The sequence below is a fragment of the Drosophila kikkawai genome, chromosome 2L, assembly GCF_030179895.1.
Source record: "Drosophila kikkawai strain 14028-0561.14 chromosome 2L, DkikHiC1v2, whole genome shotgun sequence".
Classification (NCBI taxonomy): domain Eukaryota; kingdom Metazoa; phylum Arthropoda; class Insecta; order Diptera; family Drosophilidae; genus Drosophila; species Drosophila kikkawai.
In genome coordinates this window covers 6,370,264-6,396,213 of record NC_091728.1, presented here as the reverse complement: position 1 = coordinate 6,396,213, position 25,950 = coordinate 6,370,264, and the positions used below count along the sequence as shown (strand labels likewise).

Sequence of the window (25,950 nt, the reverse complement as noted above, 5' to 3'; positions counted from 1 at the left end):
AAAGTTTGAGTTATTAAGAGGGAAAAATTAGTTGTTAGATTTCTATTGGCTTTATAGAGCTATGTAAATTATTTAAAAATGTTGAGCTTTATAGGTAATAAAGTGGAAATAGTGATGTTTTTATATGCTTTATAATATAAAGTTTATTACTCAATATTTTTTTAAGTGCTTTTCTAATTGATACCACAATTTATTGATTAATAATATCCTTGCTTCACAAATACTGAGCAGTACAGTTTATGGTATATAACCAATTTAATTAATACAAAATTAAAATAAAACAAAAATAACAAAGGAATCGAACTGAGCTTTTCTACTATAGCTATTTATTGATTAATAATACCCTTGATTCCTTAACAAAAATATATATATATACATATATATTTTAACTTAACTGTTTGTGAGATTAATTTCTAAGATTCAGATTTGAGTTAACTACTTTACCATATCAATTACTTCCAGGCTTTGCTTTGTATCAACTAACCAATTTAATAGTTTTCTTCATCTAAAAACTTCCAAGGATATTTACACTCTTTCCCTCTTCTTAACTTCAGTCCCTTCCTTTTGTGTTGAACACGGAAAATCCAATAATTTCCACATATTTTAACCGCATTTAACTTGCTAATTAAACAATTATAAGTTAGTGCCGCCTAACACTAAATTAACAAGCACGACAACGCCGAGAACAAGGTAATCGAGGTAGTCCCTTTCCCTTGCAACTAGTATTGCTGAGATGTTTCTCGCCTAAGAAAACCAATTAAAAGCAAAGCCCTTCCTGGCAGTAATAACAGGCGACGAGGGACGCGGGATGCTTGGTTGGTTGGTAGGTTGGTTGGTTGGGAGGAAACCATGAGATGATAAAATGCAAATTTCCCCTGAGTTAGGCATCCTGCAGAAATGAGGGCGAAAAGGGAAGAGAGGAGATTGTGGCAGAGGCTTACAATCAGTTACAACTAAAACAGGGCCATGGCAAAGGCGTAAGGTGCCATATATACACATAATATATATATATATATGTGTATAGTGTGCTGTGTGCCTTTTGGCCCTCTTAGTTAATAATTGAGTTTGCATCGGAGGCACGCACAAACCAACAACTCACACACACATATTTACATAAGAGCTGCGACAGGAAGGGTAGCGGAAAACATCCTTTGCATCCTTAGTTATGCCCCTGCACGCGCTGTGGACCGCATGTCTCCTGGGCTCCGCATATCCTAGAGATGTGCGACTGAATTTGTTCAAGAAACAATTCATCGTTTAAGATGTATTTATTTTTTGTGTTACTTAATTTATTTATTTAATTTTAATATATTTATTATCCTACTTATACAATTTATTTTCATTACGGTATCAAATATGACTGCTTTCGATATTCTTAGAACTAACTTATTGCACTGATAGCATCCCTGATTTAAGCCACACACATCTCTAGGTTATAGACGCATTCTCTGCCAATGAAACGAAGCTTGTTAATAGACATTTGCGTTTACAGAATGGCGAATGTATGTATGTTGTTGCTGAATTGCGGTATCCGTTCTTAGGGTTAGCTGGAAGAGTCCCTTAAAAAAGAAAGCCCGCTTAGTTGCGGCATGCAAATTAGATGCCGGCATTAGATTAGTTTATTGTAGTAGTACTCAGTCGGCTGTGATTGTTATAGCCTTTGGTGTCCGCCATAAAACGCCCAGCGTTGCAGGCAATCGCTCCGGAATTTTCCCGCTGCGCTTTATAGCCGGCAAGCCGCCATTGAACTTCCCCGGGGCCCTTCCGACTTACCCAGTTAGGGTTGCGTTATTTTATTTCGTATCCGCTCCCTTTGGCGGTATCAATAAAATTGCGGTCATAAACTGTGACCGTAATGGTCTTCAGATTCTGCCACGCCCCCTTTGGCAAGTCACTCAATCACGAGGCGCACTCTTAGTTGCCCCGTTTTATTTTCCGTTTTTTCTCTGCTTTTTTTTTTTGTTGGTGCTTGTGCACTTCTGTGTAATGAGCTTGTTTGCTCAAGATTTTGGCGCAAAGATTTTCCTAAACGTTTTCTTTTTTTTTTTGTGTGGTCTGAATTTAGGAATTCAGAATTTGGCTGCCGGCAAAGTGGAACATCTTGGTCCTGTTCTTGTGTGAGGGGCAAAGGCTCCAAGGAGCTGGGCTCGAAATTTTGTTAGGCCCCCTGGGGATTTTCGGTGGCGTGTTAAAGTTGTTCGCACACTTGCTTTATGAGTGGTTTTTCATTTGGTGAGTTTTCCGCAGGAGCAAACTTGGGGCAACGAAGGACCTAAGAACTGATAGGAATATGGCAGAAAGGGAAAATAATTATCCAAGGTTAAACGTACATATGTAAATTAAAGCTAGTAAATACAATAAACAGCCTACTAAAGCTGCTTTTAAATTCAGTTCTAGGTAACATTTAATTTAAAGAATATACTTTAAGGGCTTCTGTTTCGGAATGGGCCTACTGCTTCTTCTTGACCAGGCTCTGTGGAATGTAACCCGGCGGCGAGCAAATAAACCCCACCAGACATATCAGACATAGCAGCCGGGATAAGTTCTGTGTCTGACTTTCCCATTCTTCCCTTTCGTCCTTGCCGCTTTTGTCAATTTGTTGTTTCGACTGCAGAGTCTCTCCCTTTTGTGGCACGTAAAGCCCTTGACTGTTAATGACTTTTGGCAACTCAACTAATCAGGGAAGTTTATGGCAAACACATATGAAACACCCGAGCATGGACAGTTGGGTTTGAAAAAATAAACGATAGTATATATTATAGTATATACAACTAACACAACTAATTGGCGAGCTGGTAACATATAATAAACTCCAGATACTTCTTATATATCCTATTTTCAAAATCGTTATCGTTCCTACTAATGTGACTCCAACTGTTTGGTGTGCCAAGTGTATGTTTATTCGCTTATGTGTTTGGCTTTATCTTAGTTTAACGTTGCGTCAAACTTAACTAGCCGAACAATTATTTCTAACGCTTTTGTGTGTCCTCCTCCTATCCCCGTCTCTTTTTGCCTATTTCAAACGCGTGGCTGCCATCTCTTTCGCTTCCGTCCAGAAACCAAAAGTGCTTCTTATTGCCTGTTACATAAATATTTCATTAAAAGCCATTCATAACCGAGCATTCGGTGTTGACAGCCACCGCCCACAGCCATTAGCGCCCACCACGTGTCCAGCTGAAAGAAAGAGAGCGGTATTTAAAAGGGAAAGAGACGGATAGATCACAGAAATAAAGAGAGAGAGGTTGAAAGCTTTTCACCACAATTTCGTGTAAACAAGTCGCTGGCGTTGTCTGAGATGGCTTACGGAATGGTTGCTGCTGTTGCAACTTCTGTTGCAGCTGCCACCGAAGCTGCAACGTCGTTTGCCTTCCTGAAAATGTCAAATGCCAAGGTTCGGGGCAGGGCGAAAATTTAATAAGAGCCACAAGTTGGCTGCAATATAAACGCATTAAGTGGGCATCCGCGAGCGAAAGTTGATTAAATTATGGAAAAATTTAAAATGAAAAGAAACCCAAGAAATTTGCACACATTCTTAAATAAAAATTATACATAACATTGAAGTAGTTATTATAAAGTTAACTCAATCTGATTTTATGTGGAATTGTATTTATTTTTAAATTAAATTACTTAATTCCTTACTAAGACACTTTCATTGAGTTTTAAGACTTAAAAGAAGTCTTTCATTAGCAAAATAGCTTTCAGTTAAGACCTGAACCCCTGGTTCGCCTGGAAGTATACCTCACAAGCGGTCTACGCACTCGGAATGTTTGCCATTAGCCGATCAATCGGTTCGGACCGAATCGAATCGTATCGGAGTGAATCGCGCTATGTTTTTTGAAAGAACAAATCAAATACCTCAATGGATCTGCCTAGTCGCGCATTAAGCGTTCAGCGCACCGGTCGTTGCCGGCTTCGAATCGAAACGAATTGAATCGAATCGCATTATGCTGGACCAACAATTGGAGGAGAGCAACAACAATGGGCCCGCCTGCGGGAACAACAATGGCAGCAGCAAGGATGTGAGGCTGCTGCTCCTGCCGGAGACCTCCTCCGACGGCAATTCGGCGAATCCCGTCTTATCGCGAGCTCCTCTGCAGAAGATTTTCATTGATGACCTGACAAAAGCCGGTGACGCGGGAAGGGGGCGAAGGCAGCTGCTCGTGTGGCGGGTGCCCTGGTTTATATTGCTGATGTGCTTTATGCAGGTTCGATTTGATGCAGTTGCTCCAGTTTATCCATTGTCTGTGCCTGTGTTTTTTTTTATCATTTTGCATATCCGGCAACGTGGCGTATGAGTGATGTGTGTTTAATTGAATGGTTTATATAAAAAAAAATCACGTATACGTAACGATGAAATGCCTTTGATGAACCTGAGAGTATATTACTTTTCCCCTCTGATTCGGTCAAAGGTGAAATTACTTAAAGCGAGAAATTGAATTTATTAAAAGTCGTGAGTGATTGATTTAAAAACTATTTGAAGGCTTTTAAAATAATAAATAAACGTCTACTTGATTAAATATTTCAGTATAACAAAGACAACAATAAAAATCGCAATAAAAGATAAGAACATTTAAAAACAATACTTCTTATACCGATAAAGCGGTCAAAGGTATTATTATTTACCGAAGAATTTAGTATAAGTGTTCTGATTGTGAGAATTATAATCAGTAAATATTTAGAAGTTTAGGTTTCTGGGAAACTTTCGCTGCTGATAAGCTCTCAGTTTCACTCTCCCTCGGTTGAGGATTCTTAAAAGTGTCTGTTTATAATCTCCCATCTCAATAATGCCTTTCCATTTGATTTGTTTAAAAAAAAAAAAAAAAAAACGAATTTGTTTGCTTTTGTTTGGTTCACCCGCTGCTGCTGCTGGCGGTGCCACGGTGTGAGTGCTCCATAAATTATTGCACGGAAATTCATTTGAATTTCCATTTACTGGAAAATTTTGTTCAATCGTTTACTTGTGTGTATTATCTGCGGTTTGAATTGAATTCATATTTATTTGCTTTTCTTTTTTCGCTAATCCACTTTGTGGCTTATGAGTTTGGCAGTGTTTGCAACTTATTGTAATTAAATAGCTTAAAATAGATTTAACTAAAAGAGTGATAAATAATAAATAGGCCTCATAATGCTTAAAAAGCATAGTAAATATTTTAATAGTTTATAGAATTAGTAAAATATTTAATAATGGTAATAGGCATTCAACAAATTCTTAGTTAACTTTTTATGAAAATGTGGCCTTTACAAATATTTGTTGGCCTTTAGATTCTATTAAATGTTGTCCTTATTTAATTTTCAATTTTAGCTCAACAACATTATTTTTAAAACCTTATTTAATTACAAATAAACCATTTATTTTCGCACGAAAGAAATAATCTCAGATGATCTCGTCGAAAAAGTTAAAAATTTGTCACTAAAAGAACTTGCATAACAAAGAAAACTAACTGAATAACTCCTGTTAATGTTCCGAATGTTTCTAGAAATCTCTGATAAAGCTACAAACAATTAGCACCGCCTTGCAAACTCTTTGGGTCTTGGCCAATACCGCTCCCAAGACAAAGTCCCACAAGTGTGACCCATTTTGCGGGACACTCATTAATTGATTCTCACCTTATGGCGATGCATGTTGGGCATACCTGAAACACTCACATCGCACAGTCAGCAATGCAGATCGGCGATTGAAAGGTTTTATTGTTCGGCCCAGCCCGCCGAGCTCCGCAAAACGATTGCACAATTCAATGCGCTGCAGTCTGCAGTCCGATTTAGCTATATTGCCATTTTAGTCATCGAATCGAGCGAATGTTGCAACTTGGAGCTCTGGCATTTGTCATATTTGGTGCCGGGATATTCATGTTGCACCGATTTGGTGTCGCATGCGTGTTTTTGCGGCTGCTGTCAACTCATGCGGCGCACACTGTGCGGCATCTCAGCTATAAACACTCAGCGATCGGAGATCTTCGATCGACGAATGACGATCACCTAAGCCAAGTGTCGAGCGTTTTAGCGAAAGTGACAGCGAGTGTCGCCGTCTGCCAGTTGCCATGACACTGTTCATCATGATTGGGGGTGCTCCGATATGGCAAAGACCACTAATGACAAGTAGATTGGCTTGACGATATGATGAATTTTATGAGCAGACTATTACAAAAATTATTGTTAAATAGCCTCTAATGGGTGGCAAAAATCTATTTAAATTTTTAAAATAATTTCAAAATTTAAAGTAATTTAATAGACTTAAATTTCCTAGTGACTAATGTATATTTTTATGATAATAAATAAAACATTTTAAAATGTATACATTTATATAGATCACCTCGAAATACGTATGAATATTGATTTTTAAAAGGAGTGAGGTGCTTTATCTTCTCATAAAATTACTTCTTGCAGCTTAGTGCTGTGTAATTAAAGGTCTTCCCTTCATATTTTTTCTTTTCCCACTCCACCAGGTATCACTGCACTTGATCGCCAATGAGTGCATGAAAAGAAGACTGATCTACAAGCCAGAGTGGAGTGGGGAGTACTGGAGACTACTGACCTATATGCTGCTCCATGCTGATGTGTGGCACCTGACTCTAAATATATGTCTTCAGGTGAGCCATTGAATTGTAATACCACTTATAATATGTAGAAATTCATAAAGATATATTAATATATTTGCATAACATTTTATGGACGGAAAACCTCTGTACAAGATTGTAGTCCTATCCCCTCCTTATTGATTACTGACAAAAGGTCAATGTTTTCGCCAGTGCTTCATCGGTGTCTGCCTGGAACTGGAGCAGGGTCACTGCCGCCTGGCCATGGTCTATATAGCCGGCGGCGCTGCCGGCTCACTGTTCTCGGCCTGGTTGCAGCCACATCTGCTGCTGGTGGGCGCCTCCGCCGGGGTCTACGCCATGCTGGGGAGCCATGTGCCGCACCTGGTTCTGGTCAGTCAGCTGGAAACCGCAATTGAGTTTCGATTAATTTTACACGATTACCGCTCTGTCCAATATAGAACTTTTCGCGGCTATCGCACCGCTTCTCCCGCATCGCCGCCCTGCTGATTCTCTTCCTCAGCGACGTGGGCTTCACCACCTTCCATTTTCGACACAATCACAATAGGAATCCGCGAATCAGTCTGGAGGCGCATATGGGCGGAGGAGTGGCCGGATTGCTGTGCGGCTTCATTGTGTACCGACGGATACGGATCCGGCAAACAAATCAGCAAGCCATGTAGTTGTGGTCTCAAATAACTTAGTCTACGGGTTTCTTATAATAAGTAAATTATTGTTTAGTGTGCGACAACTAAAATTAAGGTTAAACTATAGGAAAATAATGAGTTTTATATTTTCTAGCTCTCATTTTAAAAATTTTGTAAAACTCACATCGAGCTAAAGAATTATCTATATGGTTAAAAAAAGTCAATTAATTCAAAACAAAAAAAAATATATACTATATAAAGCTTGAGATCTCATAGATCAGCGAAAACCCTCCATATAAACACTTACTTAAATTTCTATTAAAAACAAATTATATATTTATTAACGAAATTTACCGAACTCACTTCCAAAATAAAATAGTAATCTTTCAATCGCAAAATTCCATAAGCTCTACTTACTTTTTAATATTCTGGTCTGAACATTTCTTTCCTAATTAAATGAATTGTCGTCAACCAATATTTCATGCCATATATATTTTTTTGGCTGCCTCTATTGTTTGGCCACAACAAAAAACCGTTGTAAACTTATATTTTGCATAAATTATTATGGCGCTATGAATAAACATTTATTTTTTACACCTCATAAAATGGATGTGAGCGTGTTTTATGTCTGATTTTTATGAGTTGTTTTCTGGCCAAGAAACTAATTGACCGACACTTGTTAACAGAATGACTTTTCAATTGAATTAATTTATTATTACTCATCAATTGGTTTTGGCTAATTGCTCGTCAGTTAGTATTTGCCGGAGGTAGGAATTTACGGTCCAAGGGATGAGAGATTTTGTAAATATTATATAATTACTTTACGGTCTGCCATCGAAACCAGAACGATTCTAGGAATGTTTGGCCACAAATGGGAGTGTATTTGATTATTTATTTGCAGCAATTAGTTATTTGAAAAATGTGCAACAAGGTTAAAATTAAATGAATATTTATAGGCTTTCTATCGAGATTAATTATATTTATAGATTTTAGTCATAGTTTATGGTCATATCATTTAAAACTATATTATTACCTTTTCTTAAATAATTCATGATCTACTATCGTGGCAGGAAAATATCTTTAAAATCGGTCACCTGAACAATACAATTATAAATATTTTTTCGTTAATCATAAGTTATTAACCTTCCTTAAATAGCCCCCAATAAATACTAAAATTCCTTTTATTTTATTAAATTTATATTTATTTAAATGTATTTTTCACGTTAATCCTAGCTTAGTTAGTATATAAATGCCGAGTTAAGTTTGTTTAATATTAAGATTTCAATCGAATCATTGTAAATATTTCTATAATACAACTTACTGTCTAAGGCAGGCCTAATCTCTACCCCTTAGTTAGTTACAACTACGGATTAGCGTACGGACTACAAACTACCATTAAGAGCTGACACTTAACCCTATACACACACTCTCATTGGGGGGATGATTTCGATTATTTGAGGGGAAATGTCTAAATTAACAGTCTAATGGGCCGCACTTGACGCCCACCTCGGTGCATTTGCATTCCAGGCACTGGCTGGATAATTCCACGATAATCCGACCCACGCGGTACATGCGTCCGTAAATGTTGCATCCGGCCAATTTCAGCTGACCCAGGGGATCCCCCCCGTCCATAGCCGGGAATCCCGGTGCACCCATCCGCTCTGAAAGCGGCGCCTCCTCTTCCGCGGATTTAGCCGGCGGAGCAGCAGTTGTCGGCGGTCTCGTTGCATGCTGGTAATGGTGGAATTGCTGCGTTGGCTGCTCATGCGACTGCAACTGCTGCTCCTGCCCCATCGGCGGCAATCTGTGCGGTCTCACCTCGTAGCTGGCATCCATGAAGGGCAATTTGTCGAATGGCGAGTTCAAAAATGGATGCAGAGTAGTGCTTCTCGTTGCTGTTGTGGTTGATGTGGCCGGTGCCGGGGCAGTTGGAAGAGGAGGAGGAGTAGAGGGAGTCCTGGCTGTTGCCGGCGGGGCTCTGGTGGGTGCTGGAGTGCTCTGGCGACGCGTGGCACTCTGGACCTTGCGTCTATTGCCAGCGGTCTGTTTGTTTTTCGTTTTATTGCCGCCCTTTTTTAAGCCCGGAGCACGTGTTGTCCCCGTTGGCCGACCTGCGGTTGCCGTTGCTGCTCCTGCTATTGCTGTTGCTGGTGTGCCAGTCACAGAAGTTGTGGATGTTGGTGTTGCTGCCGTTGCTGTTGCTGCCGTTGCCTTTGGCATTTGCTTAAATGGCGGCACTGTGCTGCTCACCACATCTCCTTGGGGCAACTTCAATCCGAGCAGCTCATCCAAGAGCTTATCTAATTTATTGATTTCATATTTATCTATCAATGGGGTTTCCTTTTCCGTTGATGTTGTCGTTGTTGCTGCGGTGCTGATGCTGGTTGGGGAGCTAAAGGATGTAGAGGAGGATGAAGTGGATGTGGAGTTGCTAACACTGAAAGTGACAGTTTCAATATGCTCTTCAATCGCCGGTTGCTTGTTCGCTTTGTCAACGATTAATTCATCGAGATTGGGCGACGGCTCTGTGTGGATGACATCCTTAAAAGGATCGGGTGTGGTGATTTCTGCAAAAAAAAAAAAAAAACAAAGCAACGGGACATTTTTAAGGAAAAATTAAAAGAATTAAAGGGGTAAAGCATGAAAAAAATGTTATCAAAGCCTTACCTATTGAAGCAGTATCGTTATCTTGCGTCCCCGATGTTGTAATATCGATTATGTGCTGCGTGACATGGAAGCTATCCAATGGACCATTGATTCCACTTGAGGTGACATGTTCCTGGAGAACTTCCCCATCGATGACCAGAGGTTCCTTGGGCATAAATCCACCCTCCGTTTCGGTGGGCGGCGAAAATCCATTGTGTTGAGGCGGCACCACCGGTCTTTCAAAATCGAACTTTACGTAAGCGGCACTGCCCTCGTATTTCCCACCGAGATGAACCACTGGCTCGGGAGCGGGCTGCACGGCCGGAACTTCAACATTGAACTTGTACTTGTAGGCAGCCTGATCAGGCTGAGATTGTGTGTATAAAGCCACCGAATCATCCATGGTATCGTACCCAACCACATCCATTTTATCAGAGGCTACCTTCTGCTGATAAAAGTTACTGGGATAGCTGTCCTTGGGAACAGTTTCCACGGCATCGGTTGGCAGAAAGGGTATTATCTTTAGATTCGGTAGACTCGGTGGCAATGTGGGTTCTCCGCCACTGGAGTCCTCTAGGGGTTCGGCTTCCAAAATACTGGGGTTCGTTTTTATAACCAAGGGTTTGGGAGTGCTTGTAGTATAGGGTTTGATCTTGGGTTTGAATTTCGGTTTGCCAGTGGTTCGAATTGTAGGTTGCGGTGTTGAAATTGGCTTGGGTGTTGTTGAGATTGTTGAAGAGGTTGTTGAATGGGTTGTCGATGAGGGTGTTGACGGAGTTGTTGATGAAGTTGGTGAAGGAGTTGTTGAAAGCGTTGGCGATGTGGTTTTTGGTGGCGTAGTTGTTGTTAAAGGTCTTGGTGTTTTTGGTTTCTGAGTTGTAGGCTTTGTAGTTACTGGTTTCTTAGTTGTGGGCCTTAGAGTAGTGGGTTTTTGAGTTGTCGGTTGTGAAGTTGTGGGTTTTGGCGTCGTTATAGTTTTCCTAGTGGTTTTTAGCTTGGGTTTTGCCGTAGAAGAAGGCTTTGGTGTGGTTTTCATCGTCGTAGTTTCCATCGATATTCGCTGAGTGGTACTAGTGGGCTTTTCTGTAGTAGTAGTTAAATTAACCCTGTTTTCCGCCGTTCTGTGGGTCACCGGCTGATGCTGACCATATTTGCTGGTCACCACCAACATTGGCGGTGTCACTGTGAGATTAGCCAGCTTCGAGTTGATTCGCGTGTGAGTTGGCTTGCCACTTGGCAGCGGACGGAACATGGGTGGAGCAAACACATTTGTCTTCAGTGGCTTCTCCGTCGAGGTGGTGGTGCTAGTAGTACTCGTGGATGTCTGATTAAGAGGCTCTTTAAGTATACCCGATAGTCCATCTATCAGGGCATTGAATAGACTTGGCTCTTCTTTCGCTGGAGGAAGTACAGCTTCGGTAACTGGTTTCGGCCAAATTCCGGAGTTGGCCATGCTTATTTGCTGAGCCTCTGCTGGAAGTTCACCTGCTGCCATTTCTCCATTATCAAACTGCTCTTCAAAGTCCTCCGCTATCCTCTTTATACTATTCGTTGAGGTCTTTACTTCCTCGGATTGATTATGCGTAGAGCTGGGTTCTGTGTAGGCCTCGGTAGCGGGATTCATTTCCTCGTCATCTGGTCCCAGGAGTATATCCATCCAGGAGAGGGTGTTCTTAACCGTCGTGGACTCCGGCTGCCTAACCTCTTCTGGCAGCACCACATTTTCCGTGCTGGGACCTAAGAGGAGATCCAGAAAGCTGAGGGCTGTGGTGCTGCTGGTACCCTCCTCATTGGGTTCGGTTCTCATTAGAGGAGGGGCTTGTGTGGTCCTAATTCCCACTAGATCCAGATTGTTGGCCAGCATCTTATTGTTATTTCCATCAATGAACTCAAGGCCTTCGCGCAGTGTGTCTAAAATGCTCTTCTCACTGCTGGCCTCCAAGGGATTGCCCTGCGGAGCTCTGGTAGGATGGCGATCGTGCGGATACCTTTCGGCCATGGAGTTTTGGGGTATAATGCCCGTCTCCTGGACTTCCGGTTCGTCTTTGCCAAAAAGCATGTTGTACAGGTTAAACTGCCGGGAATTGTGCGATCTGCGATAGTCCCTCTGACTGCCGCAGTCGTAACTCGAGGGACAGCACTGACCCTTGGGGACCACCGGAATACAGTTCTTCAGCGCCGGCGAGCACTTCTTGGGGGCGCAGCGACGCGTTCCACGGATACAGAAGCAGATGTCACAAGGTCTGTCCACATCTGAGCGCATCTTCTGACCCTCAGCGTAGAACTGGGTGCCCACAGTGCAGCCTCGATTGCGCTGCAAACGCTGCGACATGCGCTGGAAATGCTTGTTCGAGGTCTTTCTGTAGCGCACCTCCTGCGAGGATTTGCCTGAAGTCTTGCTGCTGCAATCATAGCGAACCGGGCAGCAGGTGGAGTCTACAAAGATTGGCTTGCAGCCCTCTACAGGTAGCATGCATTTGGGCTTTACGCATTTCTCGGTACCGCCTGGAAATGAGATTTTGGGTTTTCTTAAAATAAAATTATAATTCTTGGGAAGAATATCTTTAGTTACCTATGCAGTAACAGTAACTGCACAAATTGGAGGACGACATGGCTGAGCCCGACTTGTAGACAGTTCCATTCTTCACACAAACTGCAGGGAATAAACTTCATGAAATATCCTCCATCAGATAGATTCTCTAAACTCACCAAACAGATCGGTGTCGGAGTCATCCGAACGCCTCTGCAACATATTATCGTTGACCACGCGATCTATGGACTCCCGCTCATAGTGATCCAAGTAGGCAATGATGCGTCGCTTGGTGGGGATCTTATAAAAGGCATCTAAGCGAGCGCAGGACAGATATGGACAGCAGGTGCTCTTTTTTTGGACCACCACACATCCCCTAGGTGGAGGCATGGGCATCTCGGGGCACACTTTTAGGCGGCACACAAGAGTCTTTCGGTTGCACTGACAGTTGAGACACTTCTCCATGCTGGGCACCACCGACTTGTCAGCGAACCAAGTGCCATTGTGGTGACAGCCTGTATATAAATAAGAGGTAATATTGATATGTTACATAATATTATTTATTTATTTATAACAAATTTGTTCTCATTACCTTAAATAAAGCTATAATCTATTTATTTTTCTTGTTCTGCTTTTTGTTATGATATCTAAGCCTTGTAGAGTCCCACTCAGTTTATAAATTTCCAATTTTCCCGCTATTTTTCCGGCACAGGGCCAAAAACCTTTGAGTTTGCTTTTCACCCAATGCCACACATCTCACAGACATTAGCCGCTATGCGTTTTTTGTACCTTAGAGCCCAGAATCCGTAGCGAACTCACCTGTGTTCGACGTGATAAATGCATCCAGCTGTGCCGGCCAAAATAGGAGGAATAATGCCGCGGCGAATATGCTGACTAAGCGCAGCGTCATCTTCGTTCGTTCCCGTTGCGTCGTTTGCTTCGATGCCGCCGAAGAGCATGAATAATGCAGCGGAGTCGGGCCCTCCTCCTGTCCAGCAGATGCTCCTACTCGACTGGCAGTCTGGCAGCAGCAGCAGCAGCGTCGTGTCCAGTGCTCAGTATCTAGTATTTAGTGTCCAGTATCCACTATCCAGTATCCAGAGCTAGAGTGCAGCGCTAATGCGTAGAATGTGTGTCACGCGGCGGCAACTTTCGAATGACAGTGGCGAATGGGTTGGGGGCACAGTGGTAATGGTACTCGTAATGGTACAGGTGGTAATGGTGGCTCTACCACTGCTCTGCGCATGCCCACACCGGCACAGACCAAATTAAGCCAAGCTCGAAATTACCCGCACATTTCCACAGGTCGTCGTTCGTTGCTCGTTGTTTATCGCCAGTGCCAAAGTTCTGCCACACTTTTAATGAACCATATATGGCTGAAAAGAGAGACGGGGAGAGGAGAGGGGGTACGTGTCAGTCATTAGTCTTACAATGTTGAATAATGTCGACGAAACTATGCAACAGGTTGCCTGCGTGAACAACTTCATTTGAATAAGCTCTACCAGGGGCATGAGTACTAGGAAATACATGAAAGATTGCCAAAGATTGGGTAAGACACCAGAAATTCAACGAAATAAGCCTCTATTGACACAATTTTTGTGTTAATTACCAGTAAGGCAAAACAGAAAAACAGAGTTTAAATGATATTACTGACTTGAAAGGTAAAATATTTGTAATTTTAATTGAAGAATACATTTTATTTCATGTACAAAAATATTTATGTTAAAAATTACTATGTTAATACCTACAACCTAAACCATTTTTAAAAGAAATTCTTTCTATTCTAAATACACTATAAGAAAAATATTTATAATAATCTGCAATATGGAGAATAATAATAACATACCTAAGTATTAATAAACCTCTGATATGTGTTTCTATTCACCTCATTTTCATTTCATTTGACTGATTAAAAGATCATATTTGAGAAAAATAATCTACTTCATTAATCAGTCTTTTAACTGGATTAACTTAATGGAAACTATACAAGATTAAAAGATTAGCAACCGAAAACTACCTAAAAAGTGAGATCAAGGAAAATGTAAATTTAAAAAACCCTACGCTTTCTTTTTCAAGCTATTCCCTTTTAAATTTTACCCACACGAATACCTAAGAAACAAATCTTTTGATATTTTCCTAATCTTTTTTCTTTTATCTCCTTAATAATTTTACACAACTTAACGGCCTTTTGTTATTCCCATTAGAATAGTATTTTCAAGAGCTTGGCATCAATTCTCACACGGAAATGTGCCAAACGCAAGTGCTGTCAAAATCCATCAATAAATACACAAATGGAGAGCCAATAGACCAGCACAGCGACACCCAGCTAGTCATAAATAATATTAATCAAAATCTAAGGAGAGAACTGGTCTGGCCGGGGAAATGTTCTGCCTCCAAGAATCCACTTCGCACTCCTCGAAAAACAAAAACAATCCACAGAGCCAGACGCGAGTAGCACGCAAACGCAAAACGCAACCACTGGAAAACAGCCAAACAAACATGAAAATCAAATAAAGAGCCAGGCGAATGGCGGTCATTGCCAGCGCAGAAACCGCCGAGTCTGCAAGACACATTCTGGCCAAGAATCCTCCCCGGTCCAACGGGCCAAAGCCAACTAACCACAACCAACTAACAACTGACAACAAACAACATTGTTGGCCAACTCCGGACAACTCTGAGCTGGCCACTGCCGCCACTTTCATTAAGAACGTGATTAGCAGCGAAAACTTACTGGCATGCAAATGTAAAAGCAAACTCTTGAGTGAAAAAAAAAAACTGGAAAATATTCTGGTTCTAAGAAAATACAAGTTGTGATACTCTCCTTAAAATGGAAATTTAATTAAAAATGCAGGAAAACATTAGAGAATTTTTCATAACTAAAAAACTTGGTGGAGAGGAAATTAAAATGGAAGAAAATTAAGAGTCTTTTGTGCGAAAAAATAGAAGTCTTAACTAAAAGAATAAAATCAATAAATAATGTAAGAACTTACAAAATAATTGCTCCCAATTAAAATTAAAACCTGTACATAAATCTTTAATTAAAAACTTCATGTTCAACTATCAACTTAAAATATGTAATAATGTACTTGCTGTAGCTATTACATAGCCCGAAGACCCCAAAGTCAAGCCTGATTGCTCCAAGCTTCCTCGCTTAATTGGAGCTCTCTTTTGCATACTGGAATGGACGGGTCTGGCCGGGCTGTCGCCTCTTCTGGCCTTGCACAATTTGGTCGCAGTTGGTTCTCATGACAACTTTTAATCAAGTCATTATCTGAATGTCAAGAGCCGCAGAAGATCTATGCTGGAGAAACTTTCACGCGCGACACGAAGAAAGCAGAAGTCACAAAATTAAACCGAAGACCGAATTTCGGTTTCACACAATAAATCAGCTGCAGTTGACTTTAAATGTCGTTGTGGTTTGGTTCGCTGGCAGTGTTTTTAATTGAAGGCCCCTTAGACGCTCATTTGCATGCCAGCCTTGTGTATTTGGCCGTGAAAATGCAGGCTTAGAACAGCCCTGGCATTAGAGGGCCAAAAATTGCAGTGGTTGTTGGGGGAAAAATCCACGGCTTAATTATGGATTTTCCAGAAAGCGATTTGCATCTGGGCCGCTGGGGCCAGAATAAGCATATATAATGCCATAATTTTCGCCAGAGGAACTCCGGCTGCTGGCCACGCACTCGAGAATGCGAGTGTGTAGATATAGTATCTTTCTCCAGATCCAGAACGTGTGTAAGCCCGGTCGACTCATAAATAAATTACTGTAATTACAATGCCAGAGACAAAACCAAAGCAAACCGTGGCCCGAAAGAAAGCGAGGCTGTGGGAGCAAATGCCACTCAGGTGTCCAAGAGCAGAGACAACACAAGAACTCCACATAATGGGGCCAAGCAATTACGCCCAGACAACTTTATTTATACTTCTAATTTTTTTTTTTTTTTGGCTTTGCCATACACTGCGCGAAATTAATCAAGTCATTTGTGGCTAACTGCCCCCGGGAGCTGGAGCGAAAGTGTTGAGATTAAAAGTTGCCGGATTGCTCGATTAGTTAATCGCAACGCAGAGTCACTTGGCTTGATCTCATCAACCTAGATTATTGGGTCTCAAAGAAATTAAAAGTTTTTAGGGTTTCGGTTTCATTAACCCAGTTGGAGGAAGAGTTTGGACAATAGTTTCGGTTTTAGATGAATCCGCAAGAATGTGTTTACAAAAAAAGAGAGAACTGTAAATGGCAAAACTAAAAGTGATCCATGACCTGTTGTCAGATTTTCAGAATTTCTCCATTGGAGGTTTAAAGCTAAGCTATAAAATATCATTGAAACTTTGAGCGATCTGAGCTTTATTTGTTAATAAAAGATTTCAATAAGTAAATATTAATAAATAATTATTAAAAGGAAACCCTGAAAAGAATAAACTTCCAAAAAACGTTTACTCTTTCCAGCTAAATATATTTATAATTTAGGATTATAGTAAGTGTTGTACAATTTTGTGTGTTTATATACTTTTGTATAATAAAATGTCTTAATTTTAATCACACATTTGATATAAAACTAAGCTCAAGTTTTTCAACTTTTTCAGTTTTACTATACAGCTTCATTCAGTAAAATCAAAGACCCACATGTTCATCTGAAGAAATCAACCCAATTAACTAGTTCGACTGTCCCGAATCGGCACAAAGCCACTTGACTGACAATAAATTCTATTTGAGCTCCAAAGTCGAACTGTAGCCGTGACATCGATTTGGCCACAATAAAATTGGGTTTCGGGTATTGGGGATTCGGTATTGGGTATGGAGCATTCGTATCCGATAGATACACTCTGCCGGCCCGTCGTCCGACTATTTGACACAGTAGCAACGCCCCACTGACAGATTTATTTATCTGGCTCTTTTCCAGGGGAAGCACTCCCTCCATATTTGGACGTTGATTTGTGAAAGGCGAGTGCAAGATTTTGCGGCAGGCTTCGGCCTTTGTCTTCTGTCTTCGCTATGTGACTACTGGGCATATTTTTTGGGCGCATTCTAACTTATAATTTGTAACAACTTTCACCGGGCACCGATCGGTGCAGGCACAACTAGCACTTAAGATTATGTAAATATCGCTCAGGCAGCTGAAAGAAAATCTAATAACAATGGGCGGCAGCTATAGCCGAGCTCCAAACAGAGCAGTTCGGATTGAAAGAGAAAGAGAGCCCCGAGATTGAGATCGAGATCTGGGCCTATTTTCACTTTTGCAAATTGTCTTAGAACACGGAACACGAATAGAAATCGAAGTCAGTGCGAAGTCAATAAGCGATCATTGAGGATTGAAACGTGAGCATGACTAACACTAGTCAGCATATAAAAGAGGTCTGATTCCTGTGTAAGATAAATTTATGGAATTAATATAAATTATTTTAAATTAAAAAAAACATATATAGTCTATATTAAAACTAAGTAAAGCATAAACACCAGAAAGAAAATTATATCACAGATAAGCATTTTAAATGCCTACTGCTAGTGAGGAAATCAATATTATACTTTTTTATATCACATGTTTGTTATGTAAAAATTCAGGCACTAAAAATTCCAAACAACAGGAAACATTAATTCGTAAATCACTTTAATTTCTTATTTTCTCTTGCACTCTAGTGTTATTCTTATTGTCTTGACTTTCTTATAACCATTCGTAATGCTTTTAATAACCATATCTTTTTGCATATTAACTCGTGTTCTCGGCTACCATCATAGAGTGAAATTGGTGTCATCTTAATTGAAGAAATGCCAACACGCTTCAACTTGAGCTTCGCAACAAGAAAATAAATTTGACAATACTTGGAGCCATTGAAATAATTCCAACATAAAGCACATGCCAAACTACTCCTCTGCCACAAAAACAAGAGACTGAAAACTAAAAAAAAAAAGTGTAGAAAAAAACCTGACTTACAGACTGTCAGAGCCATCAGCATGTGTGGCTCATTAAATATGCTGCGAACACACAGCAAGTACCAGAAGAAAAGCACAGAACAGCGAAGAAGTTTGAACAATTTTCATGTCCAACTCTATTGATGTGACTGCTTCTAGTGGCAGTACACCGAAAATAATATTGTAGAGCTAACTAAAGCATGTAAACAAACAATTTGAAAGAAACTTCTTACTTCTTAGAAACAAGCTTGGAAAAAATTGAGGTACTAATATTGACTGGTAATTTATCACTTCTCCATGAAACAGAATAACATATTTTCTTATAAAAAAAAAAAATTTTCCTCATGTATTTATTTTATAAAGTTCTTAAGATTGGATTCAAATCTAAATATTATTTCTTTTTCGCCCAGTGTAAGCATCAACCTCTCTCTCTTGGGCTGCAGACAAATGCCTGTCATTTAGTGGACGTCAAACATGTTCGACCTAGCCCCTTGAGCCACCAGTTCCCTTCTCCGCCGTCCTTACCCCATTCCGGGCATGCGATCAACGATCTAGAGGCAGCTTCAACCCCTCCCCTCCCTCCTCTTTCTTGCCTCTTGATCCACGCTTCTCGTCCGGAGTTATTAATGCCGCGAGGGCTCAATAAATGGGCGTCGTTTATGCACCTCATCATCAGCGATTGCACAGATCGCAGGCAGCCCGGCTCCGTGTTTTGCTCGCTTTTGCCAAGCGGAAGTTGTTAAATGAAAAGGCAGAACAAGCCTCGAATGGGAATGGGATTCGGATTGGGAGTGGAAATGGGGAAACGGGATTGGGCATGGGAAGAGGTGTCAGTGTCGCGTTCTCGCGGAATGAAGACCAAATGCTCTTGGTGCCAGCTCCTGCACATGACCATGTTCTTGACTTGGCCGGGAGAGGTGGAGATGTCATGTAAATTAAAGATTCCTGGAAATTGGGATTATATATGCAGGTCCTGTGGTTAGCCAGAAAAGGGTTTTAGGATCGACAATGGAATTAGTGATGGTTAAAGTTGGCAAAATAACATTTAAACATATTATTTATAATAAAAAATATTACAAAAGTACAAAAAATAATTTTAAAATGTTTTTGGTGGTTTTATTTGGATTGAAAACAATATTAAGCTGCATTCAGGCTATTAACCTTTATTAGTTGGCTATATTTCATTAACTTAACAAAGTCTTTTATTAAAAATATGTTAATCTCAACATTATCTAAGCCTAAGCCCTCAGCTCACTACCTTAGCCACCAAGTCTGCATACCTTCATCTCCACCTAGATTCATCTTTTTCCGCAAACCCAATGGGGTGGCACGTTCACTTGCCTCGTTTACACCATTAGTAATAAACTTTAATTGAATTTCTTATGGTCAGCTGAATGAAGTAATAGTTAAGCTTGTTAATTAGGAAAGTCCAGAACCCAAAACCTTCAGTCCGCAAAACCAAACCGATAACTTAGCGTGGTTTGGGTGAAAGTCAAGCCAGGTCGTCTACGGACATCTCCTGCTTCACTCTAATGAAATTAGAACAAACTGCACGATCGGGGAAACTGGTAAACACATAAATGCCCAAGAACTGGGAAAGGTTTCTGTGTCGTCCAGCCATAGCTGGCACCTTTCACAAAATGCCAGAAACCATCAGCAAAAGAACCCACACCGAAAATGCGCCAAACAATGGGACAGCCAATCGCATTGAACTGAAAGTTCTTAATACCCTTAAGTACTTGCTGGCAAATTGATGTCGCCGCCGCCCCGTCCTCGTTCTTGTACTGGTACTGGTACTGGTTTATTGGAGCCAAAATGATCGGTTCGTGATTCGGGCTGAACGGCATAATAAAATTGTCAACATGACAGGCTGCGATTAATACAGACTTTATATATTTATAATGCATAAATCATGCGGCAGACGGAACGTGCGCCTTTGACTCGCATTACTTTTCCCACAACTTAATGATGATGCGACTCCTGGGGCAAATTCCGAGATCTTTCTAGCTAGAGATGGGGCAATTGTAAGGCAGTAACCTACCTTAAAATGATATTTACAGAAAAATTTTTATATTAAAAACTATACTATAAATATGTTGAAATTAGTGAAGGAACTCTAGTACAATTTATTTGTCAAAGGTTTGTTTTTGTACAAATTTCATATATATAAATCAGTGTCCAGGAATTTATGACTATATTTTCCTTAAATTTGTCCATTCAAGAACTTTGTTCATAATTCCCTCATACACTCTCATCTCTAGGCCAAAGCCAACGACCGAGCTGGGGCCGAGTTTGTGGTAAACTTGTTCTGACTTTTGATACAATTGGTGATTCCTTTCTTTTCTTTTTTTTTATTTTGCTTTCTAGCGCTGTAAGACAATGCACCATAAAAGTGCAGTGGATCTGGGACCCGGGACCTGATCGCTGTTTTGTTTTCCTCACCGGCCACTCCACCCATTTCCATTTCAGTTGCCATGCAAATTTCTGGCCAGTGTGTTGTTTTTGCTGTCTCGAATGTTTTCCTCTTTCCGGGCACATTTGTCAAGGTGTCTTGTAAACAAGCCAAGGAACCCAAAAGAGACGAGACCCAAAGAAAATCCACAGAGAACCCACAAAGAACTCAGACCCAAGCACCGTTAGATCCGATGCAGACAACGCGCTTATATAACGCATTGCGCCAGCCGAATTTGTATGTTTTATTGGTTACCTCTTTAGGCCATAAATGGTAGTGACAAAAGTCGGAATTTATGGCCTGCTGACGGTTCTGATAAATAACCCGAGGCCCGAGTTTGGACCAACGCTGGGCAACAGTGATAGAGTGACTGAGGAGGCAGGGCGCATTGCACAGGTGGAAAGAGCCCCCGAAGAAAGCCATAAAATGTTTTATCTTCAACTCTGCTCCGTAAGGAGCCTTGGGTTAATTAACAGAGAATAAATGGGTTTTAAAATTCCTCATTCTTTTGGCCAGTAAGCCGGGAATGCGTTTGGGAAAAGGTTCTTACAGAAGCTAAAAGGAAAATTCATAGCTTCATACAAACGTGACTCAATGCAAGCAGTAGTACAAACAAATCATTTGCCTTTTGAGTTACGTTTTTAAAAATTAATTTATTTCAATTTTCTTTTAAAGAGTTTTGTTTATAGTTTATGGATGTCTTCCCATTAAAAATCTTGAATTTATTTTTTAGTAAAGTAAGAGTAAATTCTAAGACCTTCTAGAAGCCCAATATCACGCTGTTTTATCTCTAACTAAATGTCACATTCTTTATGACTGTTTTTTGTCCTCCTTGACCGCTTTTTGTGCACTCGGTTGGAACTTCCAGTAATTTCCAGCAGCAACACATAAAAAAATAATGCATTTGAGATTTTTAAAGAAGTAATATTAAAATTTAGAGCCATTGTCTAGAGTCCTTATGTTCTATTAAAAATTATATATTTGTAATTTTTTTCAAACATAATTTTTCTTTCCCGTGCATTGTTCTGATGCTGCTCGGGATAGTGAGCGCCAAAAGAAAGAGACTCTCCTCATATGGCCAGCCTCAGATGATAGTGGTTTCAGTTGGCTTGTTTTTTCGCCGCTTATTTATACGAGCACTCCTTTTCAGCTGGCTGGTTGCCTCACCGTTTTCAATATATCAGATTACGTGCGGGCTATCTTTTGTTGTTCGGTCCAAGACTGTTCACTTGGGGGGCTCTCTCCTTAAGTGCCGGAGCGGTATTCGGCATATCAGATGTTGCTAATACGGCTCCGCTAACTGTGGGCCGGGCCTAAGCGCTGCACTTGAAAGGCGAACTTAGATACCAGATACTCGATACCCGATACCCAATACCTCCTGCGACCTTGAGATGACGGGTGAAGCTCGGCTTCTGGCGTTGATAATCGGATATAAGCCACGCCTTGCTTTTAAAGATTATGACTGAGTGCAGTGAGGCGTCAAAAGATGACCAAAGGGCAGCCAGTAAATTCATTTGAGATCGGATTCTGGCATTATTTCTTACATTTTTATGTTTAAGTAAACCTTTAATGTTGTTTAAGTTTTATCAGTTATGTACTGGAAATTAAGATTAGTTTTTAGTAGATTTTTATTGGCACGTTTTCAATCTTAATAAATTGTTTCTCTTTTGCTGCCAAGTTGATTAGCTTTACAAGCTTTTCTTAGAAACAACCATCTTTGGAATGATCTTAACTTTCTTTTTTTATAAGATAACCAAAGTTGGGTTATACAAAATTAGCATCTTAATTTAAAAATCAAATACCAACAAAAATCACATAAGCCATTTTAAAGATCTTTCTCGATTAGTTCTGTGAAGAGTTTTGTGTAATAAGAGGTTAAGTTTATTGAGATGAAAAAAAGTGGCTTATATGGCAAAGCATAAACTGGGTCACATGAGCATTCACTCCATTTTATTATATGATATTTTAGTAATGTTATCGCTGTCCAGGGTACTCCCAACTTCGTTGATCACTTAAACCCTGCCTAATGAAGCTTTCTTCCCGTCTTTGGTCTTAAGCTTGTGGACTTCCTTTGTCTTACCGTAATTCCTCCTCTTACATTTTCAATTGCTGGCAATTAGCAAATTCTCTTTGGGGTCGCTGTAATGGATAATGGACGTTCTAACGTAAAATGTCGTCGTCGCACACTCGAGTTTTATAGCTTCCGCTTTGCATTATCAAATATTATTGGTGTTGTTCTACCTGCTTCTGCCTTTTTCACCTTCATCATCTTCAATTCTGGCTTCTGCAATTGCATGTCGTCACGTCAAGTTGGCTCTAAGAAGAGGCTGGAAGAAGGGGCTGAAGAATCGGCAGCAGCAGCAGCTGTATGAAAAGAAAAAACCCTTGGCTATCTAATGATGATCATTAGGAGCGGGTACTGTAATCACACAGAAGCTGAGCTCCAAACTCCCAGTTCCAAGCTTCAAGATCCCGAGCTGAGAGCTACGAGCTACAAGCTGAACCTTAAGTCAGTTCCCTGTTTCTTCTTGTGTTTTGTCAACACGGAACGGTAATTTCTTGAACAAAAAAATAACAACAACATGTGACGCAGCACCAAAGATTACTGTGAACATTTTTACACAGAAAATAAAAATGGTATTATAAGAATGAAAACTATACACATATGTGGATGAAAACTATGTTATTACACAAAAGTTGTAGGTATCTTTGGATCCACATTATTAAAAATGTATATGTTATATTTTTTCTACGCTCTAAAAATTACTAAATACATATAAATAACATTTATCTAATACAAGACTCCAAAACTATATTTATATTTAATAATATATAAATATCAAAATAATTATTAGGTTTTAAGTGTATTTAAAGACACTGCAACCTAGATTCTCTCCCTTGAAACTGTCGATCTCTTTCCCTTCTGCTATCCCCATCTTTTTCACCAAGCCAGAGTGCGTTTTTTGCGGCCGTTGCGACCATTGTAACGGCTTTGATTAGTCTTAGGAAGTCGCCTAAGTTTTGTCGTCTTCGTCTTCGAGCTCATCTTCCCCGGCCCTCGCCACCTCCCATTGCCCCCAACGAACCTCGCACTGATGAGACTTTTTTCTCTAGGTTTTCAGCATCTGCTGCTGGCATTTTAACAGTTAAATGGTTAGTTTACATCATTAGCATGCCGTTTCCAGAGGTTTTCCTCTCTTTTTCGACTAATAAATAAGCAATTTTGTACGCCAGCTTCTTTTTTTCTACTGTCGACGACTATGGATTTAATTGGTCTGCGCAAGTCGGTAAGCATTATTTAATTTGCATAGAGAATTTCGCCGAGAATTTAAATCATTTGATTAGCATTGTACAGTTGGGAATTTATTTATGGTTTGAGAAGGGAAAAATCAGGTTGTAAAGAATGACAATTGGGAATTTCTGCAAACTCACCAAGGCTTTCATATAAAAGTAAACTTATAGGGATTTTCAAACTTAAAAATAACTATATTGCCTTTATTTAAAGTAAAAAACAAATAAAGCTATAAAATAAACAATGTTTGTTAAGAATGTATATTATTGGAAAGATCCTTATTTTCGCAAAATAAAGGTTGAATAGGTTTTAAATTAAAATTACAATATTTCCAAGTTTATGAGGTTTCCTAAACTAATTAAAGTCCTGAAGAATTTATTTCAAGATTATAACTTAGACTTTAAACAATCAAAATATTTAATACACTCGAGTAACTATAATACCCACTAATCCAGATATTTATGATATATAAAACGCTGCTCTAATTATGAGTATCATCCAAGAATTGAATTAAATTGTTGATTGTCTTTTGCCGCAGTCATTACACCCGAGATTAACACATACAGGAATCATTGCCTCGGGCAAGTTCGTTGCCTGAGTCTTTTGTTTGCCTTTGATTTGGCTTCCGACTCCCGTCGCCATCTCCGTAACTGTCTTTGTCTCCGTCTCTGTGTCTTTTGGCTCAAGAACGAGTGCACCCAAGCATGGACTTTCGGCTCTGCCTGTGTCTGTCTATTACTTATTTATCTGGCCACCAACTCGGTGGGTTCTATTACTAATGTAAACAATACCGTTAACACAACACGACACACGTTGGGAAGAACAAAAACCATGAGGCTTTTGCCAGAGGGAGAGCGAAAGAGATGAATGAAATGTGCCGCAAGAATTTGCCAAGTTGGAGAAGTCGACTTTGCCAACTGCATATTTTGCTCCGCGTCCCCCTCTGCTTTGGCAATGCATCAAAGAATTGAACAACAAGAACAGCTACGGCTACATGTGTACGTACAAAAAAAAAAGCGTGAAAAAGAGGCGACAGGAAAAACGGTTTGAGGAAAACACTTATTAAATTTTAGCATGCCCAAAGTGTGGATAAAAAAAAAGGGGGAAGGCATGTAGGTGCAAAAGAACCGCAAGAACCGAGTCAGCATTGCATTCCTAAAGATTTTCTCGCGGGCTCACATAGCTGTAGTCTATGCTGAGAAATAGGAATCTTCAAGAACGTATGTAACTATTTTTGAATAACTCTAAGGGAACAAGAAATCTAGAGAAATAGTGCTAAATTTCTTGATAAAATTGAATTCCTCAAGGGACTTCCATAGTCTGATGCTTACCTGTCCTATGCTAGGTTTTTACTTATATCCACTTTTTTCCCTTGAGTTCTCAATTGAGGGGCACCATAACAAAAATATTACTATTATTCTTTCTTGTTTGCTTATGCTTGCACTCCACCGCCACTCGAGGGTTCGATCATCCTTAACCACAGAAGAGTCTTCGAAGAAGAGTCTTTTTTATTTTTTCTGATTTCATTCAAGTCGCTACACTTTTCTCCGTTTCTCGTTCTGAGCGCGTCGCGTGCTGATTCCGAACTGAGGCTCAACAACAAGTTCGAGTTGCTTTTAAGAAAAGCCGTCGAAAGAAAGTTGTCTGCATACACCAAGAGAAAAGTATGGTAGAAATTATTTGAATTTAAAATATACAACCTTCATTCAATAAAGATGGAAAAGCAATCATTTCTAGATCCAAGCAAGTTTGTGAATAAAAATAAATATTTTAGTATTACATTCAATTCCAAAAGAATTCAGATCTTTTTCTTTGAGTGCACGGAATTCTGTCTAAGCTCTCGAAAGATTCTTGCTGCGGCGAAAGAGATTCGATTCTCTTAAGGGAGAAGAATCAGCTAAGAGAGAAACTCTTTCTCGGCCAAAGGGAGATTAATTACTGGTTACAC

At 40.1% G+C, this 25,950-nt stretch overlaps 2 protein-coding genes and 1 long non-coding RNA gene across 4 annotated transcripts; 2 read left to right on the top strand and 1 right to left on the bottom strand.

The window, feature by feature from the left end:
* Positions 1–3,871: 3,871 nt before the first annotated feature.
* rho-6 (rhomboid 6) lies at positions 3,872–8,452 on the top strand. 2 transcript variants are annotated; one of them, XM_017166710.3, is made up of 4 exons: positions 3,872–4,205; positions 6,444–6,587; positions 6,747–6,926; positions 6,995–8,452. In XM_017166710.3, exons 1-4 carry the CDS (start codon positions 3,945–3,947, stop codon positions 7,214–7,216), a joined length of 807 nt encoding a protein of 268 aa, XP_017022199.1. In that variant the 5' UTR covers positions 3,872–3,944; the 3' UTR covers positions 7,217–8,452. The 2 variants fall into 2 exon arrangements, with proteins under 2 accessions (XP_017022199.1, XP_017022201.1); XM_017166712.3 differs by lacking the exon at positions 6,995–8,452 and having other exon boundaries at positions 6,697–6,832.
* Positions 8,453–8,464: 12 nt separating this feature from the next.
* Positions 8,465–25,551, bottom strand: LOC108074595 (mucin-2). The gene is made up of 6 exons (XM_017166709.3): positions 25,334–25,551; positions 13,176–13,732; positions 12,536–12,871; positions 12,399–12,479; positions 9,848–12,331; positions 8,465–9,747 (listed from the first exon to the last, which is right to left on the bottom strand). The coding sequence occupies exons 2-6, from the start codon at positions 13,264–13,266 to the stop codon at positions 8,654–8,656; spliced, it is 4,086 nt and encodes a 1,361-aa protein (XP_017022198.1). The 5' UTR covers positions 13,267–13,732; positions 25,334–25,551; the 3' UTR covers positions 8,465–8,653.
* On the top strand, positions 20,438–21,208 carry LOC138927878 (uncharacterized). Its single transcript, XR_011444318.1, has 2 exons — positions 20,438–20,555; positions 20,626–21,208. It is a non-coding gene; the product is annotated as an uncharacterized lncRNA (long non-coding RNA).
* Positions 25,552–25,950: the final 399 nt, after the last annotated feature.

What these genes read in the sequence shown, in the direction of transcription:
- rho-6 (XM_017166710.3), top strand. Translation starts at nt 3,945, where the DNA reads ATGCTGGACCAACAATTGGAGGAGAGCAACAACAATGGGCCCGCCTGC. An exon ending in TGCTGATGTGCTTTATGCAG is followed by an intron (nt 4,206 to 6,443) that starts GTTCGATTTGAT and finishes CCACTCCACCAG; the next exon opens with GTATCACTGCACTTGATCGC. An exon ending in CTCTAAATATATGTCTTCAG is followed by an intron (nt 6,588 to 6,746) that starts GTGAGCCATTGA and finishes TGTTTTCGCCAG; the next exon opens with TGCTTCATCGGTGTCTGCCT.
- LOC108074595 (XM_017166709.3), bottom strand. Translation starts at nt 13,266, where the DNA reads ATGACGCTGCGCTTAGTCAGCATATTCGCCGCGGCATTATTCCTCCTA. An exon ending in CTCCGACACCGATCTGTTTG is followed by an intron (nt 12,480 to 12,535) that starts GTGAGTTTAGAG and finishes TATTCCCTGCAG; the next exon opens with TTTGTGTGAAGAATGGAACT. An exon ending in TAACGATACTGCTTCAATAG is followed by an intron (nt 9,748 to 9,847) that starts GTAAGGCTTTGA and finishes TTTTTTTTGCAG; the next exon opens with AAATCACCACACCCGATCCT.